The 22,368-nt window shown below is 42.4% G+C and overlaps 1 protein-coding gene across 1 annotated transcript; it reads right to left on the reverse strand.

Moving 5' to 3' along the window:
• Positions 1-298: 298 nt before the first annotated feature.
• Positions 299-11,257, reverse strand: LOC131242864 (alpha-galactosidase-like). Its single transcript, XM_058241792.1, has 15 exons — positions 11,007-11,257; positions 8,270-8,328; positions 8,128-8,184; positions 7,861-7,895; positions 6,535-6,638; positions 5,972-6,047; positions 5,789-5,847; positions 5,387-5,452; positions 4,826-4,909; positions 4,684-4,748; positions 3,808-3,890; positions 3,540-3,630; positions 989-1,038; positions 674-814; positions 299-570 (listed from the first exon to the last, which is right to left on the reverse strand). Exons 1-15 carry the CDS (start codon positions 11,162-11,164, stop codon positions 484-486), a joined length of 1,215 nt encoding a protein of 404 aa, XP_058097775.1. The 5' UTR covers positions 11,165-11,257; the 3' UTR covers positions 299-483.
• Positions 11,258-22,368: the final 11,111 nt, after the last annotated feature.

The raw sequence follows: 22,368 nt of genomic DNA on the forward strand, positions 1-22,368 counted from the left end.
GTAGAAAACCATTCATTCATCATTTCAATTTTATTTTAGAGTTTCTCCCTATGGATTTAAGGCTTATCATAGGGAAGCACACAGTGATCTTTTCTTCCATTTCCTCCATGCACCCGCTACGTTATTCTACCAGCACATTGGTCTAGGCTTCAAACCATGGATGCTTGTCTAACAGGTTGGGCTAGTATGGGTCCCATGGCTTTCAGTTCCCATTTCTAAGCTGCTGATTAGAAGATTAGGATGGCCTGATCAATGTGAAGTTTTAGGTCCCAGATGGCAAACTGGAAAAACACTAATCTCAGCCATTGGCTCCAAATACCATATTCCTTTTATGTTAAGGAAAGAAAACAGACAAGTCCCATTTTTTTATTTTTATTTTTCCAATTGAACCCACCTTACATAAACATATATATTGATTAATCATAGCATCTATCCCATCTTCACCTGTGCCAAGCCTTCTTGCGTCTTTGTGGCGCAGGCCTCCTACTGTGGTGTTAGCACGTACATCTTGCAAGCATGAGAGTCGACTGTAGCAGTGATCTGCTCACGAACAGACTGTGTCGTAGAATGCTGTAAAATCACAACGCATGGTACTTTGAATCACGTCCAAGCAATGGTCATGCATGAATAACACAAGTATGCAACAATAAAGAGCTTGAATTTTTAGCCTCACCGCCCATAGATCTCGAGCTTCAACTACAGCCGTAGATGAAAGGCCCACGTCTGACCACGTGGCGGTGATGGATGCCTGTGAAGATCCTCTGTTCCAAAGGACTACAGCTACCCTACCACCTTCAACAGGGCCTGCCCAGACCTGCATTCTTAGAAAGATGAGTGCTTTAAGCAAGCACATGTAGTTTTCTATGCAAGTGTGCATGTACATGTGTGTATGCATTGTGTAGGAGAGGATCCTAGACATTGGAACGTGATTGCAACATTGTGTGAAGCAAGAAGTAAGAAGAAATAGCAATTGGGTTGAAAAGAGTACCTCTAAATCCCCATCCTGTTTAACCTTCTTCCCTTGAACTCCAAGTTTATCTACTCAAAACCAACTTACCATATGAGAATCCTATCTTAATAACCATAACATGCATGCACACATGTGCATGTCATGCGCACACATGCGAACCGAAAAAAAAAAAAACAACAAAGAGAAATAAGAAGCCATTTAACCATTCTTATGATGTGACCAGTCGAGACTGTTCTTTTTTAATCTCTTTGAGCCCGTTTGGATACCACCAAATAATTTACTTTTTCTACTTACAGCAGTAGATAAGTGAGTTATTTAGGATAAGTAAGTTTGGCTTATGATTAGTTATAAATAACTTTTTTACTTGAAAGTACTTAATCATTTCAGTTAATTTTTTAAGCTTTTCTACTTTTCATATTTTACTGAAGAGAGGCAATAGGAGAGATAAGAGAGGAGAAGCTGATAAGTATGTTGTTTACCAAACATACTTATCTTCTTAATAAGTAGAAACCAAGATAAGCTACTCGTGGCTTAAGTAGCTTATCTTAAACAACTTACGATCCAAACACCCCCTTAATGACCTATGCATTATAGTTACAAATGATAATAGAATGTGGCCTTTTCCATAATCATCAATGATGGAATTAGGTGGTGAAATTCTAATAAAATGTCAATTTAAATCATCATCATAGCCTTGCAGCAGTTACTGGGGTCGGCTTTACCAATCTTCTTTCACCAATCAATCCTACTTTTTTCTTTTCTCTCAACTCCTCAATCAAAGCTCTTTTAGTCTTTTCTCATCCTCTATGCAGGTGCTTCACCTCTAATCAATATTCCCCTCCTTACCTTACCGGAGCCGTCTTGGATCTTAATTGTCAAATTATGTTTTTCCTTTTAGAGCTGGATTTGGTGGAATCCAAAAGGTAGATTTGGAAAGGAAAAAGTCACATAAGAGGAAATCTGTGGAAAAGAATCCTGAATAACTTGTTTGTTTTAGTACTTATGACTTCCATGGAAATGTGGATTGGTCATAGGTAAAAAAGTGGGAGCTTTTTCTCAAAAGACAGAGAGCTATATATCTTAGTTTTTTTTTTTTTTTTTAAATATTTTAAATATAGGAAATGGAGATCACACCCACCCACCCCCCCCCCCCCCCCTTTTTCTTTAAAGGAAAATCATTGAAATGGAAATCAATTTCCACAATTGCTTTTGTTTTCGCAAATGACAGAAAATGTAACATCTGAGGAAAACGATTTCTTTTCTAGGGTAGACGAGGATTCCACCAATCCAAACAGGCCTTTAAGCTTTGTTGACGGGCTCTTTTACTACATTTGCTACAAGAAGAAAAATCTCTTCACGTGTTGCCTAAAGGAGGGAAAGGAGTGGTGAGAGAATTGAGAACTAATGTCGGCTGGGAAGCAGTTTGATATTTGGTCTTATTCCAAACATTAGATAAATGCTTAAGCACATACACTGTGATGGAGACGGGTGGAATTTCTCAAGTGATGGAATGTCAAAGTCCTTGAACCATTAAAAGAGACAGTTATGTAGAGAATTGCAAGTAGAACTTTATTAATACTGTCACCTCAAGAATGTGAAATACAGCCCTCTTAATTCAATTGTCCTAATATAAAAAGACGTGCTAAAGCCACCTATAAGTAGAGAATATTGGAGTTGGCTCCACACTCAAGAATTTTCTAAGTATCCTTCACTTAGGATGCCTATGTTGCCCATTTTCAAGTAGCTTGAGGACTTGTAAGATTCCCAAATGGTTTTTTTACTTCTTCTTTTAAAAAAATAAATAAATAAATTACTGAGAGAGATCTGTTTTCCCATACTCGTTTTTCTTTTCTAGATGAATCTGCAATTTAGTCAATGACTTTCCTCTACAATCATGTGATTCTAATCTAAGCCTGTTTGGATGACACCCCAAAACCAGTCATTTGATTTCTGCATAAAACACAAACAATTTCTGGATTCACACTAAAAAAGTCTCCTTTCTTAAAAACCAGTTCCGGAGTAGTTAGCTATCTGCTCTTTTGTGTAGAGATAAGTTGGAGAGGGAGGGTTTAACTGCATACGTGCCAAGTGTGATTGATCCAAACCATCCATTATGTGGATCCTATGGTCACATCACCCAAACTCAGAAAAAAAAAAAAAAAAACAAAAAAAAAAAGGCCCATCCACTCTTTAGGTGCACTACAAATGTACCAGAAATCTCAAATATTACTGCTTTCATCTAAACACATGATAAAACTTCCTTAGTTCTAACTCATTCCCCCTCTTAGGTTGTGCAATTTTCAGTTTTGGTGAGAAAAGGTATCAACCCAAAATTTGGGTTGATCTCACACAATTACGACAGTTACAACAGTGCCCTTGATCTCATACGGTTACAACAGTTACATTCGTGCCCATGTTTCTCATACGGTAACAACAGTTATTTTTCCTAGTAAAGGTCTCTTTTCATCCATTAGTAGGTTAGAAGAATCAATGTAAATAAAACAAATAAACAGTAAAACAGATAAAGGATTAGAAAAAGAAGAAGAAGAAAGGTCCTTTGATTTACTACCTTGATTAACTGCAATGACCTCCTTGTTGTTAAGCAATCCCAAAGTGACATTGTCCATTGATCGAATATCGCATCCTATCAACAGAGGAGCCTGCAATATTTCGATCACAAACACACGGCATTACTCAGTTAATTGCAATGCATTCAAGCTCGGTGACCCGCTCAAACATGCATTAGAACATGAGAATGGTTTTCCTAGTCATTATTAATAAAATTTTGGAAAAAAAAAAAAAAGAGAATGGATTTTGTTAGCTTTTTGCTATGGTACCTTAACTAAGGCCCAGATGCTGAAATGCGAACGGTATTCCTCTGTCGTCATGCCGCCATTTCCAACTTCAAGCATGTCGGGATCTGATCCACAACAATTTGATGTGTGAGAAACACCATAAAGCTCCATTTGGGATTAGGGAAATGAAAATACGAATTTGGTAAATCTATGAACTCGTCAAATTCATGGATTTGCATTCGGAAGATCTCAAGTCCATAGTTTGGGAATCAAGTAAGAAATCCATGGATTTACTGAGCTGTAAGAGTGTTAAGGTCCCTTGATATACATTGATACGCCATCCTCTGACAGCTCAAGCTTTTAGAGAAAGTGGTTGTTTGATATGGTATTAGAACTGAAGGTTAAGTGTTTGAATCCCAGAAGTAGCAAATATGCCACCGGAATATATTCTCCCATGGGGGGTTGTTTATGGTGTGAGTTGAGTGCTACTCCACCCTTACCCAGTATGTTCCCATGCGGAGTTCCATCCCACACGTGTGGGGGAGTATTGCTTTTCCACGGATTTTTGGGAATGTACATTGGGAAATCCATGGATTAGACAAATCCCAACAGAAGCAAACATAGTAAATTTGAAATCCGTAGATTTTTACAAATCTCTGCCCCAAATTACTTACCCAAACAGCCTCTACTGACTTGGGATTTTCGAATTTTCATTGCATGAATTGAAAAACTCCAATTACTCTTAAAGACTTTAAGCCTCAGTTTAATAATCACACGCAGGCTTCAAAAACAGGGATGCTGACTTCAAGTTTGACTTGGCAAAGACAACCGAGTCGACTCGGTTGAGTTCCAAGTATATCAACAAGTTCTTGAACATAGGTCATTTCAAGAAAGCGTAAAAGTGAGATTGGAAGTTACCGTTCCATCCACCAGGCCCCGCATAGGATGCCCATTTGTTGTTCAAATCGGCAAGTCTCGTCATACTATAAAAAAGAGCAACATCAGTATGCAACCAAGGGTTTAATGATTAGGGTTTAGGTTTAAGGTTTAGAGTTTTTACCTCTCCCAAGTATCTCTAATGTCTCCTGTTGTTCTCCAACTATTTCCTACACCAGTTGCCCACGTTGCCGGGTCTTCTTGCCCCCTGTGTTTATAAGGAAATAAAAGTATTTGGTGATATTCCAAAGCAAATAGAAGTATTTGATGTGTATATATGTATATGTATATGTACATGTAACAAAGAGAAAATGATGCACAGGTCCAGAGCGACCACCCAATAGTTCATCTGAAGAGAAAAGCATGTAAGGACATGTTCTGTAAGTGGAAATCCATGGAAAGAGAAAGTAAAAGTAATGGACTCCTAACGCAACTAGTACACTATTTCATTTCTACATTTCTCAAGCACAAAATTCAAAGTGATCCTTGCAAGATGCAGTGGAGATTTCCACTCGCAAATCAAATATCCCATTTAAAATGGAGTCCCTTGAAATCCATTCTTAAATAGTACCTTGGGAAATAATGATTGTGAATTCCTTTCTTTTTCTCATGGATTACCGCTTATCAAATCGGCCCTAAAAGTAAAACATGAGCCACGAAGAAGCTATCGTAAAAATGGACCTACCATTCACATAGAGAGAAGAAGATGGACCTCCCCGAGTTAAGAAGAGCTTTGCTCATTACAGGATATCTGCATCCTCCAATAATCAAGAACAAGTGAGAAAAGAAATCCATGACTCCGAAATCCCATAGAACAACTGCTGCTAGGATTCCAACAAGAATATTGTGGTGCATCATGTGGACCACAAATGAGAGGAATGGATGATTTCAAGAATTGGCATTGCCAATGGGGCCCACTTTCAACACACGTGCAGCCACTTGATATTTGCACTGGCCTAGTTCTTGAGCTTCTTCATTGACATGTCGGTAGCCACCTGATGATCGAAGTTCGGATGTGGGGCTGTGTGTAGAGGTGCATGTGGGCTTAGAAAACTCCTTAAAAACAGGATGATAGCATGGGTCTTACCTCTCCTTTGGGCTTGTACCAGGATTGTTGCAATTGTCATATTTCAAGTAGTCAATTTCCTGAATGGAAAATTCGAATAATAGATATCAAGAGAACATCAGAAGATCTAATCAACAATAGATAAAGCCAGAATTAAAAACCCATCTAAGTGTTTTTAATTAATCCTTAAAAAATTGACCATACCCATGCGGCAAAGGTCTTCGCATCCTGTTCTTCGTACCCAAGCGACCCAGGCATGGTCTTGCTGCAAGTTTGGCTCCTGGAATCATGAACCATGGTTTGAAATTCAGAAATGGCGGGAAATCCCAAATGAACCGTTGAGCTCGTTTTTTGAATTCTGGCTCATGCTTATCTTTCATTGGTTGCTAGATGGGACCCTCATGGCCAATTAACTCATTTCCAACTGTACCATTGAATACAACGAATCGGAAGGTGGGGGATCATCAATCACGTGATTTTTAGATAGTGACACGGCCACGCTATTGCCCACCTGATGGATGGCTTGGATCATCCGACCATGCAGGCCCATCCAGTCTCCAACAATATCAGTCAACCAGCTTACCTTTGGAAGGATGTTAATCTTACTCTTGTATACTTTTCACCTTATTTGAATGGTTGCGATAATATATACACTGGGGCATGTGCAATTCATGATGGACCCTCGAATCAGATGGCCCACCATGATCTAGGTGGGCCCACTAGTCTAGCAAAAAAAAAAAAAAAAATAGTAAGAGAGGTTTTTATACCCTGCATCACTGTAGATTCCGAGCTTGAGACCTTTGCTATGGACATAATCAGCAAGGGCCTTTATGCCTGAGGGGAATGTTGAAGCTTTTGGAACTAAGTTTCCCTGCCAAATCACAAATTTCAAAATTCATGAACTACTCATTGGAAGATCCTAACCATTGAATGGATGGTTAAAATGAAAATGGTCAGATGTCTGTATTCAATGGCCAAAAATACTGATCTTTCTGGTCAGGGATGGGTGATTGATCATGTCATAAACCATGTGGTAGCAAAATCAACTGTGACTATGAGGTAGGACAGATTGTGGACAATTTCATGGATGATCAGGATCAATAGATATCAGGCTTAAGGAGTAGATCCAGGGCAAAAAGGCCTAAACATGCACTGTAGCTTCCAATGGCTTATCGACAAGTAATTGGGTCCCTATGTTAGATTGACTCTGATGAGAAACATCTCGCATGCAATTGGGTTTGGGCCAGTTGTGGTTTATGTATGATATGCAACCTGTTGAGCAGGTCACCCTCAGTCCAACCATCAGGCAGGCCACACCACGGACAACAATGGATAACTACCCAAAAACCTCCAAATTCAATGGGCCCACCTGATGGTTGGATCGGGTTGATTTTTGGGGTGTCCCATTTTGATGGTGGGGCAACCTTGTCGGATGAGTTGGATGACAAATGCTGTAGTAGGCCACACCTAACTAGTTGAACGATTTTCTCATCTACAACTTCTTGCATGTGAAACACTTTCTACTCCAATGATACAATCACATGCAGAGCTGTACATAGAGTCGAATCTGAGTCAAGCTTGGCCCAGCTCGGCTAGGCTTGGCTAGCAGGCTACCCAGCTTGAACTAGGCTTGGTTCGGTCCTCGAGCCTGACTGGGTAGCTCAGCTTAGCTCGGTCAACAACTTGGGCTAGAGCCAAGTTCGAGCCTACAAATTGAGTTTGAGTTTAGGTTTTATAGTTTTTAATATAAATAATAGATAATATGTATTATAATTAAAATAATATATAATTTATAATTTATAATTTATTTAAATATATAAATATATACAAAATATTTATACTAAGTGAACCCGATCTGGGTTGAATTGATTCGAATCGACTCAAGTTCAAGTCAAGTTCTGAGCCGAGTTGAGTCGAGTTCAGTCTAGCTTGACTCGGCTCGAACTCAGTTTTGAGCTGAGTCGAGTCAAGCGAGTCGGTTCGTATACAGCTCACATAAATGTTGAGCAAAACATGCACGCAAGCGTGTGCACACACAAGTGCAAACGTTCACATATACACACGTGCAAATGAGAATACGCATCCTTGCATACCTGAGAATCTCTGTTTAACTCAGCCCAGCAATCATCTGTTACAAACATAAACTAGTGTAATTACATTTGCAATTGATTAAATATTTCATAATTAATTACTAATCACACAGCCCAATTGATAGATGCACCCCTCTTGTTCTACTTTTGGTAATAAGATCGTACAATTGTTTTATTCTATTGCCAAACATCTAAAATAAAGGGCGCGTCCACCAATTAAGATTGTGTGTAGACATCTATACTATTAAAAGAAAATAATGGAACATAGACCTAGGTTTATGTATTTGTATCCGACTGCCGAAAGTCCAGTCGACACCATCGCATCCGCTGCAGAACAAATTTGAACGTATTAGATTAACTCCAATTAGGTTGATCGGCGGTTGAAAAATGGTATGATTTTAGAACGGAATACCTGTTTCTCTGATGAGTTTCTCTTCGATGTTGCAATGGAAGTGGTTCCAGCTGTTCCATCTGACCACCATCAATCAAGAAAATTATATGATTTTAGAAAAAAAAAGTCATACAAGGTTTAAAGAATGGTGTATATGTTTCATCCATTCCGTTTATCCCTTTTTCAGATCATTTTAGGGCTTAATACAAAATATAAGAGGGATATAAATCTCAGGTGGATCACACCACAGGAAAACAATAGTGATTGGATATCCACCATTAAAATCCTCCTAAGTACCACTGTACTGTTTATTTGACATCCATTCTGTTGACTAGGTAATAAAGACCCAGATGAAGGGAAAAAACAAAGATCAGCTTGATCCAAAACTTTTATGGCCCCCAAAAAGTTTTTAATGGTGTTCATTCAACATTGTTTTCTGTAATGTGGTCCACTTGAGATTTTTATATACCTCATTTTTGGTATGATACTATAAAATGATCTATAAAAATAGATGGACGGTATGTATGAAACACATACATCATGGTAGGGCCCACAGAGCACCGACCATCAGCCATGGGCTGGTGGCAGGGGAGTAGCCAATCCGTTTCCCGGACGGAAATGGTACACCCAAACTAATTTTCAGCCGTTGGTCATGCATGCATGGAAAGAACCAGGAATGATCCGGTGTGAAGCTGGTCCATCAGATTACGGTGCGAAACATCTTTGTAGCTGTCTGATCTTGATCGACTGACCACATCGTGACCAATCAGGTGCATGGACAGGCAAATGAAAGTTGGTTTGATCGAGATCGGATGGCTGCAAATTGTCAGCGTCGTCGTTTCTACATCCAATGATTTCACGTGTGGAGCAAGGGCTGTCAATGGGCCTGACTGATCCATCAGGTTCTTGGGTCAAGCTCTAGACCATCTGGGCTTGTCATTAGTTTTTAGGCCCATGCAATGGCTTCCTGCCTCAACAAACACTCCCTTCCCAGGGGTGGCAGCTAGGGGTTAGCCTAAGCTCGACCCGTTAATTAAATGGGACCCAAGGCCCGATCGGATACACCACAACCCAACCCGGGTTCGAAATGTAATATAAGGCTCAAGAAATGCATAACCGGGCTGACCCGACTAATTTCTACACGGGGATATGATACTCACGCAGCGTGTGACTCTTGATACGCAGGCATTCAGATAGTGTAAGCTTAGCATATTAACTCAAGTTAAGCCGCGACCAAAGATTCCAGACAACTGCCACTAAGTTAAATTCTCAATTTATTATTATTATTATTTTTAGTGAAACACGCATGCAATTTCTGAGTGGGCGTGTATCATCATCCCACTTTCCCCGAGTAAGATAGTTTTCTTTTGCGACACCTGCCCCTCCTTTTACAAAGTACATTCCATTTATCACAGTGTCTACACGCGGTGTTCCGTATCAAAAAGGTATGTATCCATCTCGATATCAGTGAGGCTGAGTTGGAAATTCCATGCATTGCGTATCTGGTTTGTGCAAGTGGGGTCCATGGTTGGTTTATCCAAGCCATTCATCTGATGGCCCAATAATGAATGGACCATGTCCAAACGATCTTCTCAACTCCTCCATTCTTCTATTGTTTGTCATGCAAACATGGTAAAAAAGATATGAGTGAACAGTCTGTATTAGTTGGAAGAAAGGTCTAAGATTCAATGGCTAAGATTTTCTAGAAGCATGATCCATTCACAATGGGGAAGACATCAGATCAAACATGACCACACACCCCCAATGTTTCATACGTAACATGCGTCACCCTCACCCACCGAGTATTTTCTGGTTGGACTTTAGCCGTTGGATTAGGTTATTTGTCAATTAGCTAGGCAATAAAAAAAACATTTATACACGGGCCTTGCCGTGGATAAGAGATAAATTAGAATATTTCAACCCTTGGATTATTTAAGACCGTCCATGCACAAAGAAAAAATAATAATAAAAAAAAATCACACGGTCGAAGTATTGTAATCTAAGGACTCTTTTTGTTGTTTTTTTGTCTGTTGCCATCCAAGGTGAGGTGCATCATATAAACGGTTTGGATTATTGCAAGATGAAGATGATTCCAAATGCAGTTGGTCAAGCCGGGGGTGTATCATATATTAGTACATCGGGATGTATTCTAACAAACCTAGTCACGAGATCTGACCACCCGTAGACAAGTACCCTGCCACAGCTTGCAGTACTGTACTATCATTTCTGTCAGTATGACACTTTTCTAGGACATCACTACCATTGGAAAGGTCAGCCCCACCTTGAAGATCACCCAACATAAAAATCAGGCCAGTCTGCTGAACAGGCGGGCCACAGCTTGGGATCATGGTCAACAGACGGTCTGACTCAACATACGGGTGTGGCCCACCTGGTGAGGGAGTTCATCCTGATTTTTGAGTTGAGTGATTTCAGGGTGGGCCCTCTCGTCCTCACGTAGTAGGTTTGCGGGAAAGATGGTACAGTACCGCAAGTTGTCACGTGCCGATACTCGCCTCCCCACACGTGCCGATGTGATGAACGAGATCCTGCCGTCCATACAACGGGCCAAGCAGTGGCCCAGAAACCAGAACAGTTTTGGTCCTACGTGCTCATTTACGTGAGGAAATCGACGGTTGAAAAGCTTGAATCATCGTAATTTAACAGATTGGGCCCACCAAATTACGGCCAGGATCTGGTATGCACATCCCAGACTGGCACGTGCTGCAATACTAGCAATGGTTATGGACACGAGGCTTACCCCATCTGGGGAGTGCGACCGAGGCCATTGTCCAGCAGATTCCTCCTTATCTCCTCTCCCACGTTCCTCGCACAAGCGGCAGCCGCGATCGCTGCTGACGAGAGTATCACTACCGAGAAGAAGATCCAGCCGAGCCGAGCGGAAGCTGATCTAGCCATGGCTCGTACCGTGTCGGAGCAGCTGCGAACGGAAAAAATGAGGGGAGTTGTTAGAGACGGAACGTATTTATACTCGACTTGGTGTTTTCGCTGGGACCCGCTCCTGAGCTGACGTCGCGAACTCTATTTTTCTCCGACGAATCTTAAGTGCACGTGCTCGAGTGCACTTTCCTTTTGCACCCGTATCTTACGCACGGAGACGCGGCACATGTGTACGTATTTATACTCAAGTTCGTGTCTTCGGTGGGACTGCTGCTGAACTGAAAGCCGCGTTCTACGGATGGGATGTTAGGTGGGGCCCACCGTGATGCTGTTGAGAAATTCACCTCGTCCATCCATTTTTCCAGATGAATTTAAGTAAATGAGACCAAAATTCAGGTAGATGATAGATCCATGGCTAGAGCAGGCCATACATGAGAGAAAAACACTGGAGGCTGAAAGGGATTGGCTGGTTTTGGGTTACCAACGAAACTGCATCCGCCATAAATGCTCCCCTTTGTCAAGAGGGGTTCGGACAAGTTACCTAGCTGGTGTTACGTCAAAAGTCAAGCCGCCGGTGAGCGGATTGGCACACCAGCTATATAGCTGATGTTATACGTGTCGTGCGAAAGACGAGCGCCGACGCTCCTCGGTTCAAAGGAGATCAAAGTTACACAGGTCCTGGTAATGTATTTATTATATCCACACCGTTCATCCATTTTTCGAGATCATTTTAGAGAATTACGTAAAAAATGAATCATATCCAAAGATAATGGACCACACTAAAAATGGCAGTGAGGATAATAATTTTTACCGGTAAAAAAATTTGTAGGGCCCACCATAACGTTTATTTTCCATCCAATCCGTTAATAGGGTCACAAATACATGGAGGAAGAATAAAAACAAATTTCGTATTGATCTGAAACTTCTGTGACCCTAAATGGGTTCTAATGGTAGACATTCAATCCCCTGCTACTTTTTGCAGTGTTGTCCAATTGACCTTTAGATCTGTTTTATTTTTCGGCTTAAGCCTTAAGATGATCTCGCCAAATGGATGAACGGTTTGGATATAACACATACCTCATGATGAGACTCATGGAACTTGCTGACGACAATACACCAGTTGTATAGCTAGGGTATTGACGTCAGCAAGTTCTGTGGGTCCCATCATTAGGTATGTATTATATCCGAACCGCCCATCCATTTTTCGAGCTAGTATTAAGGCTTGAGCCGAAAAATAAAGCAGATCTAAAGATCAAGTGGACCACACTAAAAAAGAGGGAGAAAGGGAGGTCACAGAAGTTTTCAGATCAGTATTAGATTTCTTTTTCTTCTTCATCTAGGTATTTTTGAGCTTACGAGTAGATTGGATGAAAAATAAATGTTATGATGGGCCCTACTAATTTTTCAACGGTGAAAATCATTATCCCCCTTGCTATTTTTAGTGCAGTCCATTTGAGCTTTGGATATGATTATATTTTGTATAATGCTCTAAGCTGATCTCAAAAAGTGGATGAACGATGCCAATATAATAAATACATTATTGTAAGGTCCATATTACTTGGATCTCTTTTGAACCGTTCGTACAACTTTCGCTCAAGGTGGGACAGCACACGTCTTCTCACGACACGTATTTACATCAGCCATGTAGCTGGTGTGTGGTACACCAGCCAATCCACTTCCCGATAAACATACCTTTTAAATCCAGAGCGGATTAGGGGGAGACTCCAACTTCACTCGAGATAGTGCGACCCTTACCTGGGGATTACCAAGGGCCCGCCTTGATGTATGTATTATGTATTCACGTTGTTAATCCATTTATCCCGATCATTTTAAGGCACTGTTCCAAAAATGAAGCCGATCTAATTATCAAGTGGACCATATCATAAGAAACGGTGGTGATTGACCATTAATGGGCTACAAAAGTTTTGGATTAAGCTGATTGTGTTTTTTACTTCATCCATGCTTATGTGGCCTTATCAACTGATTGGATGGTAAATAATCACTATGGAAATATTAAGGTGCACCCTAAGAAGATTTTAATAGTAAGATGGTCAATCACCACTGTTTCTTCTGGTATGGTCCACGTAATAATTCATCTGCTTCATTTTTAAAATAATGTACAAAGATGATCCGGAAAAACATATGGACAACATGGATACATGATACATACATCAAGGTGAGCCTTACAAAACCCCATGGTAAGGGCCGCAGCATCTCGGGTGAGGCCGGGGTCTCACTTAATCCACCATCCGTTTGTGGGGACCGTGTGCTTATGGAAATGCTTGGTGACCCTATTATGATGTATGTGTTTTATTGGGAGACCCAAATTCACTGAAGGTGGGTGGGACCATTGATTCTGGGGCTCACTGTGATGTGTGTGGCTTGGGATCCCTGACTGTAGGGCTCAAATTGATGTACGTGCCTTAAATCCACACTGACCAACCATTTTTAAAGCGCATCTTAGGCATGGTCCCAAAAATAAAGCTGACCCAGATCTAAGGTAGACCACACCACAAGAAATAGTCATGGTTGAATCCTTACTATTAAAGACTTCACGGATTTCACCGGATGTTTATTTGCCACCCAACATGTTGATAAAGTCAGAAAGACCTAGGTGGAGAGACTCCACAAACATCATCTCGATCTAAAGCTTTTGTGCCCCATAAGAAGTTTCTAAGGCCAATTACACTATTTTGTGTAATGTGGCCCGTCTGAGATTCGGATCTCCTTCATTTCTTGGATAATGCCCTGAAATGAGCTTTCAACACAGATGGACAGCGCGGATGTATTCACATACATCATAGTAGGCCCCGCAATCAAGGGGTCCCACATAGGGAGCGGATTGGATACTGAACGCTTCAGTAGCCAAAACGCTACTGAAGTGATGTGGCAAAACGGCATTGGTTACATACCAACGGCATGTTCCCTTGGTATAAATGCTACTCCGTTAGATCCGTTAACGGATTTTTCACCCTTTCCGCCGTGCTCCACTCGGCCATGAAATCGGATGGTCATTCTGAGAAAATTCAGTTGGGCCCACTGTGAATTTATGTGATTTATCCACACCTTCCATCTGTCTTTTCATCTAATTTTAGGCGTTGAGCCCAAAATTGAAGCTTTTAAAAATCTCAAGTGGATCATACCACTGGAAACAGTGGAAATAATGATTTCCACCGTTGAAACCTTTCCAGCCCCACAGCGATGTTTATTTTTCATCCAAACTGTTCAAAGGATCCAAAAACATGGATGAATGTAAAAAAAAGATATAATCTTGATCCAAAACTTCTGTGGCCCCCAAGAATTTTTCAACGGTATAAATTCAATTCACACTGTTTCCTTTGGTGTGGTCGATTTTAACTTTTTATATGCTTAGGTTTTGAGCTAAAGCCCTAAAATTATCTTATAAAATGGATGGACAGACTAGATAAAATATATAAATCACGGTGGACCCCACAGAGTTTACTTACGCAATCCGCTTCCCTTGGCCACTCACCGTTAAACTCCACATTGCATTTTTTTCTGGACGCGGATTTCTTCCTGCGCTGGGAATCCAGGCCCACTGTGATGTTTGTAAGAAATCCTCCCCTTTCATCCGTTTTTTTAGTTAATTTAAAGACATGATGCGAAAAATGAACCGTATCCAAAGCTCAAGTGGGCCGTACTAAAGGAAAATGTGGTTACGGAAATTCCTACTGTTAAAATCTACCTGGGCTCGACAGTGATGTTTACAATCCATCTATACCGTTAATAACTTCATTCCTACTGGGATGAACTGAATAAAAAATATTAGCATTACTCAAAACTTCTGTGGCCCACGGATATTTCAACCATGAACGTTCAATTATCACTTTTTTGGCCCACTTAAGCTCTAGAAACTGTTCCTTTTTGGCTTCAAGTCTGACTTGAACTCAAAAAACAGATGGACGGATATGATTTCTCACAAACATCATGGTGGGCCCCACCTAGTTCCTAGCGCAAGAACTTCTTGGAATGTCTTTTGGCAGGAAATCCACGTCCGTGCGTGGCCGAGTGCGTTCACGGCCTAAACGGAAAAACATCCGCTAACGGATCTCCGTTGACAGAGTATTTATTGAAAGGAAACAGCCGCTTGGCATCCAGCAATGGCGTTTTGCCACATCACTTCAGTAGCGTTTTGGCTACTGAAGCGTTCAGTATCCAATCCGCTCCCCCCTCTCGGGAGGAAACGGATTGGCTACTGACCCCGCCCAACCATTTTGAAAGCTCATTTTAGGGCATAATGCAAAAAATGATGCCGACTCAAATCTTAGGCGAACCACACCATAAGAAACAATTGTGATTGAATCCACACCATTAAAAACTTCATGGATTCCACCGGAATGTTTATTTGCCATCCAATGAGGGGTGTCAATGGGCCAGGCTCAGGCCCGAAAAATCAGAATTTTGAATAGGGCCAGCTCGATGGCCGGGCTCGAAACAATTCAAAATTCAGGCTGAGACCTACCCTAGGTCCAGCCCAACTAGAGCTGGGCATTGAGTCGAGTCGGACTGAGTTAGGACTGACTCGACTCGATCCAGTTTTGAAATAAGCCTGACTCGAACTCGACTTGGCTCGGTACAGAGACTAGTTTTCCTGAACCGATCTAAATCCAAGTCTAGCCTGGACTAATCCGAACCAAGTCCGACTCGGTAAAAAGTACCGAGTCGGTTCAAGTTGGCACAGATTAGGATAGAGAAATGAGAGAGAGAGAGAGAGAGAGAGAGAGAGAGAGAGAGAGAGAGAGAGAGAGAGAGAGAGAGAGAGAGAGAGAGAGAGAGGGGTGGTGATGGTGGTGGGTGGCTGTCTGGCTTGGAAGAGGAGGGTGGGAAGGAGGAGAGAGGAGAGAGAGATATGAGGACGGTGGTGATGGTGGTGGGTAGTTGTTGGGCTTAGAAAAGGAGGAGGATGAAGGAGGAAGAGAGAGTTTGGGATCGGGTTAGGGTAGGGTTAGGTGCAGCGCATAGGGTTAGAGATATTTAAAAATTAGAATTTTTTATTATATATATACCACAATCTGAGTCGAGTCGGTTTCGGATTGAGTCGAGTATGACCGAATAGAGTTTCGGGTCAAGTTATTGGGTAACTCAAACTCGATTTGATTTAAGTTTTAATTGGGCGAAGCCTGCTTGGTTCAGATCGACTCAACCATTCGGTTCGGAACAAGTCGGGTCCGAATGGGATGAGTCAAGTTAGTCGAGTCGAGTCATCCCGTGCCCAACTCCAAGCTAGCTCTACCCATTGACAACCCTATATCCAACTTGTTGATAAAGTTACAAACACCTAGATGAAGAAAACACACAAATATCATTTTAATCCAAAGCTTTTGTGGCCCAAAAAAAGTTTTTTAATGGTAAATCACCACTATTTCCTATACTATGGTCCATTTGGGATTTAGATTTTATGGCCCACAAAAAGCTTTTATTGGTAAATCACCATGGTTTCCTATATTATGGTCCATCTAGGATTTGGAACTACATTTTTTTGGATCATGCCCTAAAAAGAGCTTTCAATACGAATGGGTAGTGTGGATGTTACTGTTCACCACCCTAAGTATAGGGTTGCGATGTATTAATAATCTCAGTAAGACCGAGGTCGAATCCACAGGGACTGAACCTTGTACGTATTATGAAAGCAGCTAGAACTAAAACCAGAAGAAGATGTAATCTAAATCACAGAATGTAGGAGAATAATGATCAACTAATTAAATAAAATTTGTAAAATTCAAAGGTGAGAAACTAGGGTGCCAAGGATCCACTTGTAGAGATCAGGGAAATTTATGCTTGATTCAAAAACACAACAAGAATCAGAGTCCTATCTTCATCCAGTTGGAAGATATTACATTAAAATCAATTATGAACTTCCTTTGATCTAGTTTTTAATGGATAAGAGGTATGAGAATTAGAATTGATTCCATCATAAGGCCATGCCCATGAGACATAGCAAATAGCAGAATTTAACCATTCCACAACCGTTGTGAACGTTAGGAAGAATTCCGTCATCCAACCATGTTCATGAGACGATGGTGAATAACAGGGCTTCCTAACTTCATAATCTCAATAATGTAAAAAACATGCTTAAAGCTATCGCAGATCTATTGTAATTTAAGTCACAACAAACCATTAAAGACTAAAAACATTCCTTATAATCAAACTAAAATCAAAATTGGTTCAACTTAAACATGAATCAAAGGCATAAAGAAAAGTCTCCCACCATACTACAAACTTCACCACTTAGCCCTAACTAAGAGGTTTAACCCATCATCAACATGATTAAGCTAAAAATCTCTCAAAAACATTAAGGAAGAAAAACTAAAAACAAAGAAGAAGGAGAAGCAAACTCCTAGCCGGTCGCACGTCAAGCTCTCTCTCTCTCTCTCTCTCTCTCTCTCTCTCCCCATCTCTCTCTCTTTTTCTCTTACTCCTCAACTCCACGTCCCTGGATGCCCCTCATGTTTACTTCTCTCCTTCTTTTTATAGGCAACAAGGAGGCGATCGGCTGGGCGGTGGTGTGCATAACCTTACGCAGCAAGAAACGCAAACCGCAAGGAAGTCTTGTGTTTGGATTGAGTTTGGGACGGCTGACCGTTCCAAAACTTCGCTCTGGCTCCATGGCTGGGGTCGTGACCCTCCTGTGACGTTTGGACGGTCTGGATCTGTAAGACCTGTATCCTAGCTCTTACCGTTCTGTAGGCTTCCGCGGTCCTCTCGGTCGAATTTCGGCAGCTCGCGACCTATAATCGGCAGTTGTGCACGACTCTGAGTCGTATCCCGTATTCCTGAGTCGGCTCGACCTAAGGCCTGTAGCAGTGCGACCGCGCCGTCGCCGCGATTCCGATGCCGTGTCTCGCGCGCCGAGGCGAATCCCGGGCCAGGTGACGTGGGCCCGCATTCAGTTCGAGGAAGATACCGCGCGTTGTAATTTCGAGAGAATCTCTATGAAATGTCACATCAATTAATCAAATCAAGTCAAGTACAAGCAGCCATCCCCAAGCACAACCACCTCTCTCCAAAGTCAACTTTTCCTTACCACAAGTACACCCATCACCTTTCACCCATCCCTCTCTCATTACTTCTCTCTCATTCCCTCTCTCTCTCTTTCTCATTCTCTAAGCAAGAATCGTCCAAGCCTCCCCATGAGAAGCCATGTGTGGCCCACTTCCCACCCCCTATCTCCACCATCCTAAGAACATCTCGACCGTTGAAATCATCCCCTTGGAGCTCTAGATCATGTTGGCGAAAGGGGGAGATCAAGATCAAGGTGGGTGCTCCTTTCCTTCTCCTTCTCATTTTTTTTGTGTAATGTGTGGCCCACTTGGATGAACCCCACCTTGAGGTATGTTTTATCCAAACCGTCCAAGACATCTGGACCCTACCTTATAGTGGTGGTAACACATAAATATCATATTGATTTAAGTACGGTGGGCCACGTTCATGTGGGACCCACCCTGGTGACACGTGGGCCACCTACACGTGGGACCCACCATGATGATTGTGTTATATCCATGCTGTCCAACGTCCAGGGGACGCTGGACAGGGAGTGGCTAACGTGGAGTGCGTGTACTGACATGGTGGTGTACTAACAAGCAAAAAAAAAGAGGAAGAAGAATAGTGCTTTGGGGTGGGCCGCTCATGCAGGCCCCACCTTGATGTATGTATAAAATCCACGCCGTCCATTTCACTTCTCAGCCCATTTTAGGCGTTGAGCCAAAAGCTGCCGCTGACACCGCCCAAGGATGCACCAGCGTCCTGCGCTGGCGGGCGGACAAATGGACTGGGCCTCACGGCCCAGCTGTGGGTCCCACCGTGATGCGTTTCGAACATCGACGCCATGCATTGGGTGGGCCCTTGGGGCAATGGCCCCCCTGTCAAAAATCAGCCATATACGAAATTCAGGTGGGCCATATCATCTAAAATCATGAAGACATGCCTAAAATATATAGAAATCACTCGATGGGGCCTACCTGAGTTTTGGATGTTGCCGAAACTTGGTCTGGACCGTCAGTCCAGTGGGACACACATAATGGGTGGACTGGATTTGGGGACCACATTCCAGTGGGCTCCCTGTCCACATGACCCAATCAACAGGTTGGGTGAAAAATAATAATAATAATAATAATAATAATAATAATAATAATAATAATAATAATAACATTATAGTGGGGCCCCCCTCCCTGACCGTGAGACCCTATCAACAGGTTGGATGGCCATAAACATTACCGTGGGCCCATGGTCCACGTGACCCGTGAACAGTCTGGATGGCAAACAAACATTACAGTGGGCCCTATCTTGGTCCACGTGGCCTTATGAACAGTTGGGTGGAAAATAAATATTAAAGTGGGCCCAGGTTGTGTGGCAAATAAACATTATTGTGGGCCCCCAGTCTGAATGACCTTATCAATGGGTTGGATGGAAAATAAACATTATGGTAGGCCCCACATGGAATCCACTTATGTATGTATTGTAATCCACATTCTCCATTAGTGTGGGCTCCATCATGATGCTTGTGTTTCATCCAAACTGTCCAACCATTTTGGAGATTATTTAAGGCCCATTGTTGAGGCCCACCTTGATGTATTAGTGGTCCTTGTTGAGGCCCACTTTGATTTGTTTAGGGCCCATATTATGAGGCCCATGGGTTAAGGCCCGATGGGACGTACATAAGGCCCATTGTAGTGTGATCCCACCATGAAGCATGTGTTTCATCCAACCGTCCAACCATTTTTGGAAAATGATTTTAAGGTTTGGAATGGAAATAAGACAGATTTATTTATCAAGTGGACCATAGTGCACGGTGATGATTGAATGGCTACCTTTGAAATCCTTGAGATCTTATGATTAGATTGGATGAGAATAAATGTTATCGCAGGCCTTGAAAATTTTAGTAGTGGAAATCATTATCACCACTTATATTTGAGTGTGACTCATTTGATATACATGTGGCCCATGTGGTGTGGCCCACTTACCATATTTATGGCCCATTATTAAGGCCCACCTTGTTATATATGAGGTCCCTGTGATGTGGCCCATTAGATGTATTTGGGGCCCATGGGTCGAGGCCCAATATAATGTATATAAGGCCCATTTCAATGTGTGATTCCACTATGATAAATGTATTGTATATCCGCACCATTTAGCCTGATGGATGGTGGGATTCCCCCCCTGATGTATGTATTTTATATCCGCACTGTCTACCCGTCTTCATGGCGCAGGGCCCGCTTGCTGCATGTGCTGGGCCTGCCTACACTGTACAGGCCCACCATGCTGTGTGTACTTCACCCATACCGACCACTTGTGCGGCCCGCCTAGATGTACGTATTTTGTATCCACACCGTCCATAATGTTAGGATAGTGCTGGACAATGTTTGGTTGGCGCCGATTTACATGGATATGTTTAGACAGTGCTGATCATCATACGTGGGCCATGGGTGTAATAATACACATGTTATACCTACAACTATTGAAATGATTTTTGGTGCGACCCATAAAATGAGGCCCACCTTGATGTATTAGTGCGGCCCATTGTGACGTATGTAGCCCATTATGATGTGTTTGGCCCATGTGCGGGCCATCTGTTTGTCTTGTTAGGCCCATGAGATGTGGCCTACTGTGATATATCCGAGGCCAATGGGCGAGACCCATTAGTGCAGCACATATGATGCAACCCACTTGATGTGTATGAGGCCCATTGATGTGGTCCACTTATTATATTTGAGGCCAACGGGTTGCGGCCCATTATGATGTAATGGGGCCCATGAGTCATGACCCATTGAGATGTATACTCGGCCCATACGTTGTGGCCCATTGTGATGTGTTTCCGACCCATTTAGTGAGGCCATTGTGATATATTCCTGATCATATGATGAGGACCATTGAGATATATTTCCGGCCCATGTGAGGCGGCCCATAGCGATGTGCATTAGGCCCATGTGATGCGACCCGCTTGATTTATGAGATCATTGTGTGAGGCCATGAGCCCATTATATGTTTGGCCTTATGTGGGTCACTCGTTGGGAGCAATGTTGGTTAGATGTCCACATTGTTGGGCAATGACGGTTAGATGTCCACATTGTGACCTTCCCTTAGGCCTTGTTAGGCCCATTCTCTTCGTGGGTTAACCCAAATAAGTGGGGCCCATTCGCCGTAGACGGATGGCTCCGTGCTCTCGGAGTTGACATAACCATGGCCGAGTACCGATCATTATACTATGGTTGATCAGCTGATCATTTATGGACCCCGCTTTGTTTATCTGTTGGTTATCGGTGCCATTGTGGTGACTGATTTGCCGATTCCGATTATTGACCGATCCCAACTGTCGTGGTCGATTGCCGAATATCGATCGAGGGTGATTATCGATCGTGGTCGATTACTGATTTTGATTTGTCTTGGCCAATTGTTGATTATCGATCGAGGCTGATTATCGATCGAGGCCAATTACCGATTCTGATTTGTCTTAGCCGATTGCTGAATATCGATCGAGACTGATTATCGATCGAGGCCGATTACCGATTCTGACCTATCTTGGCCGATTGCCGAATATCGATCGAGGCTGATTATCAATCGAGGCCGAGGCCGATTGTTGAGACCTATATGATGATATGCGATCCATAGTTAAGGCCCTTTGTGATGCATTGGAGGGTCAGGCGATGGACTCCATTGTGATGTATGTTAGGCCAATGTGAAAGGTCCATCGTGGTGTGTATTACACTATTTGAGAGGGACCCATGGTGTTGTATGTTTGGCCCTAGTGTAAGGCCATGGGTCCACCATTCCTTGGGGGACAATGTTGGTTAAATGCCCACATTGTTGTGATTGATGGTCGATGCCGGTTATTGATACCGATTATGAGTATGTGACAGCATAACATCATGATACATGCCCATACGCATCATCTGCATGTTGGTTATGAGATGTGATTGATCATTGCATATGTCATCGGGCATGTTGTTATGAGACTCCCTGATAGGCGAAGGTTATCTCACTTGAGCACTCGGTATGCACAGGATTGATGTATGACTGGATTGTATGACTCATGCATCTCACATTATGATTACTATACGCCCTAGCAACATCAGGGCCATAGCCTCCACAGGCATATCGTGGATGGCCAAATGGGACACCGAAAATGTTTGATTCTAGTATACGGGCGTCATAGATGTCCCTGGGTGAAAATTCCTAAACCTCCGTGGCCAGGAGACGCCCCAACG

Source organism: Magnolia sinica, chromosome 4, assembly GCF_029962835.1.
Source record: "Magnolia sinica isolate HGM2019 chromosome 4, MsV1, whole genome shotgun sequence".
Taxonomy (NCBI): domain Eukaryota; kingdom Viridiplantae; phylum Streptophyta; class Magnoliopsida; order Magnoliales; family Magnoliaceae; genus Magnolia; species Magnolia sinica.

Coding starts and splice junctions, on each gene's coding strand:
- LOC131242864 (XM_058241792.1), bottom strand. CDS start 11,164: ATGGCTAGATCAGCTTCCGCTCGGCTCGGCTGGATCTTCTTCTCGGTA. Junction 8,329..11,006: donor GGTCGCACTCCCCAGATGGG/GTAAGCCTCGTG, acceptor GATGGTGGTCAG/ATGGAACAGCTGGAACCACT. Junction 1,039..3,539: donor GGTCATTGCAGTTAATCAAG/GTAGTAAATCAA, acceptor GGTTTTGAGTAG/ATAAACTTGGAGTTCAAGGG.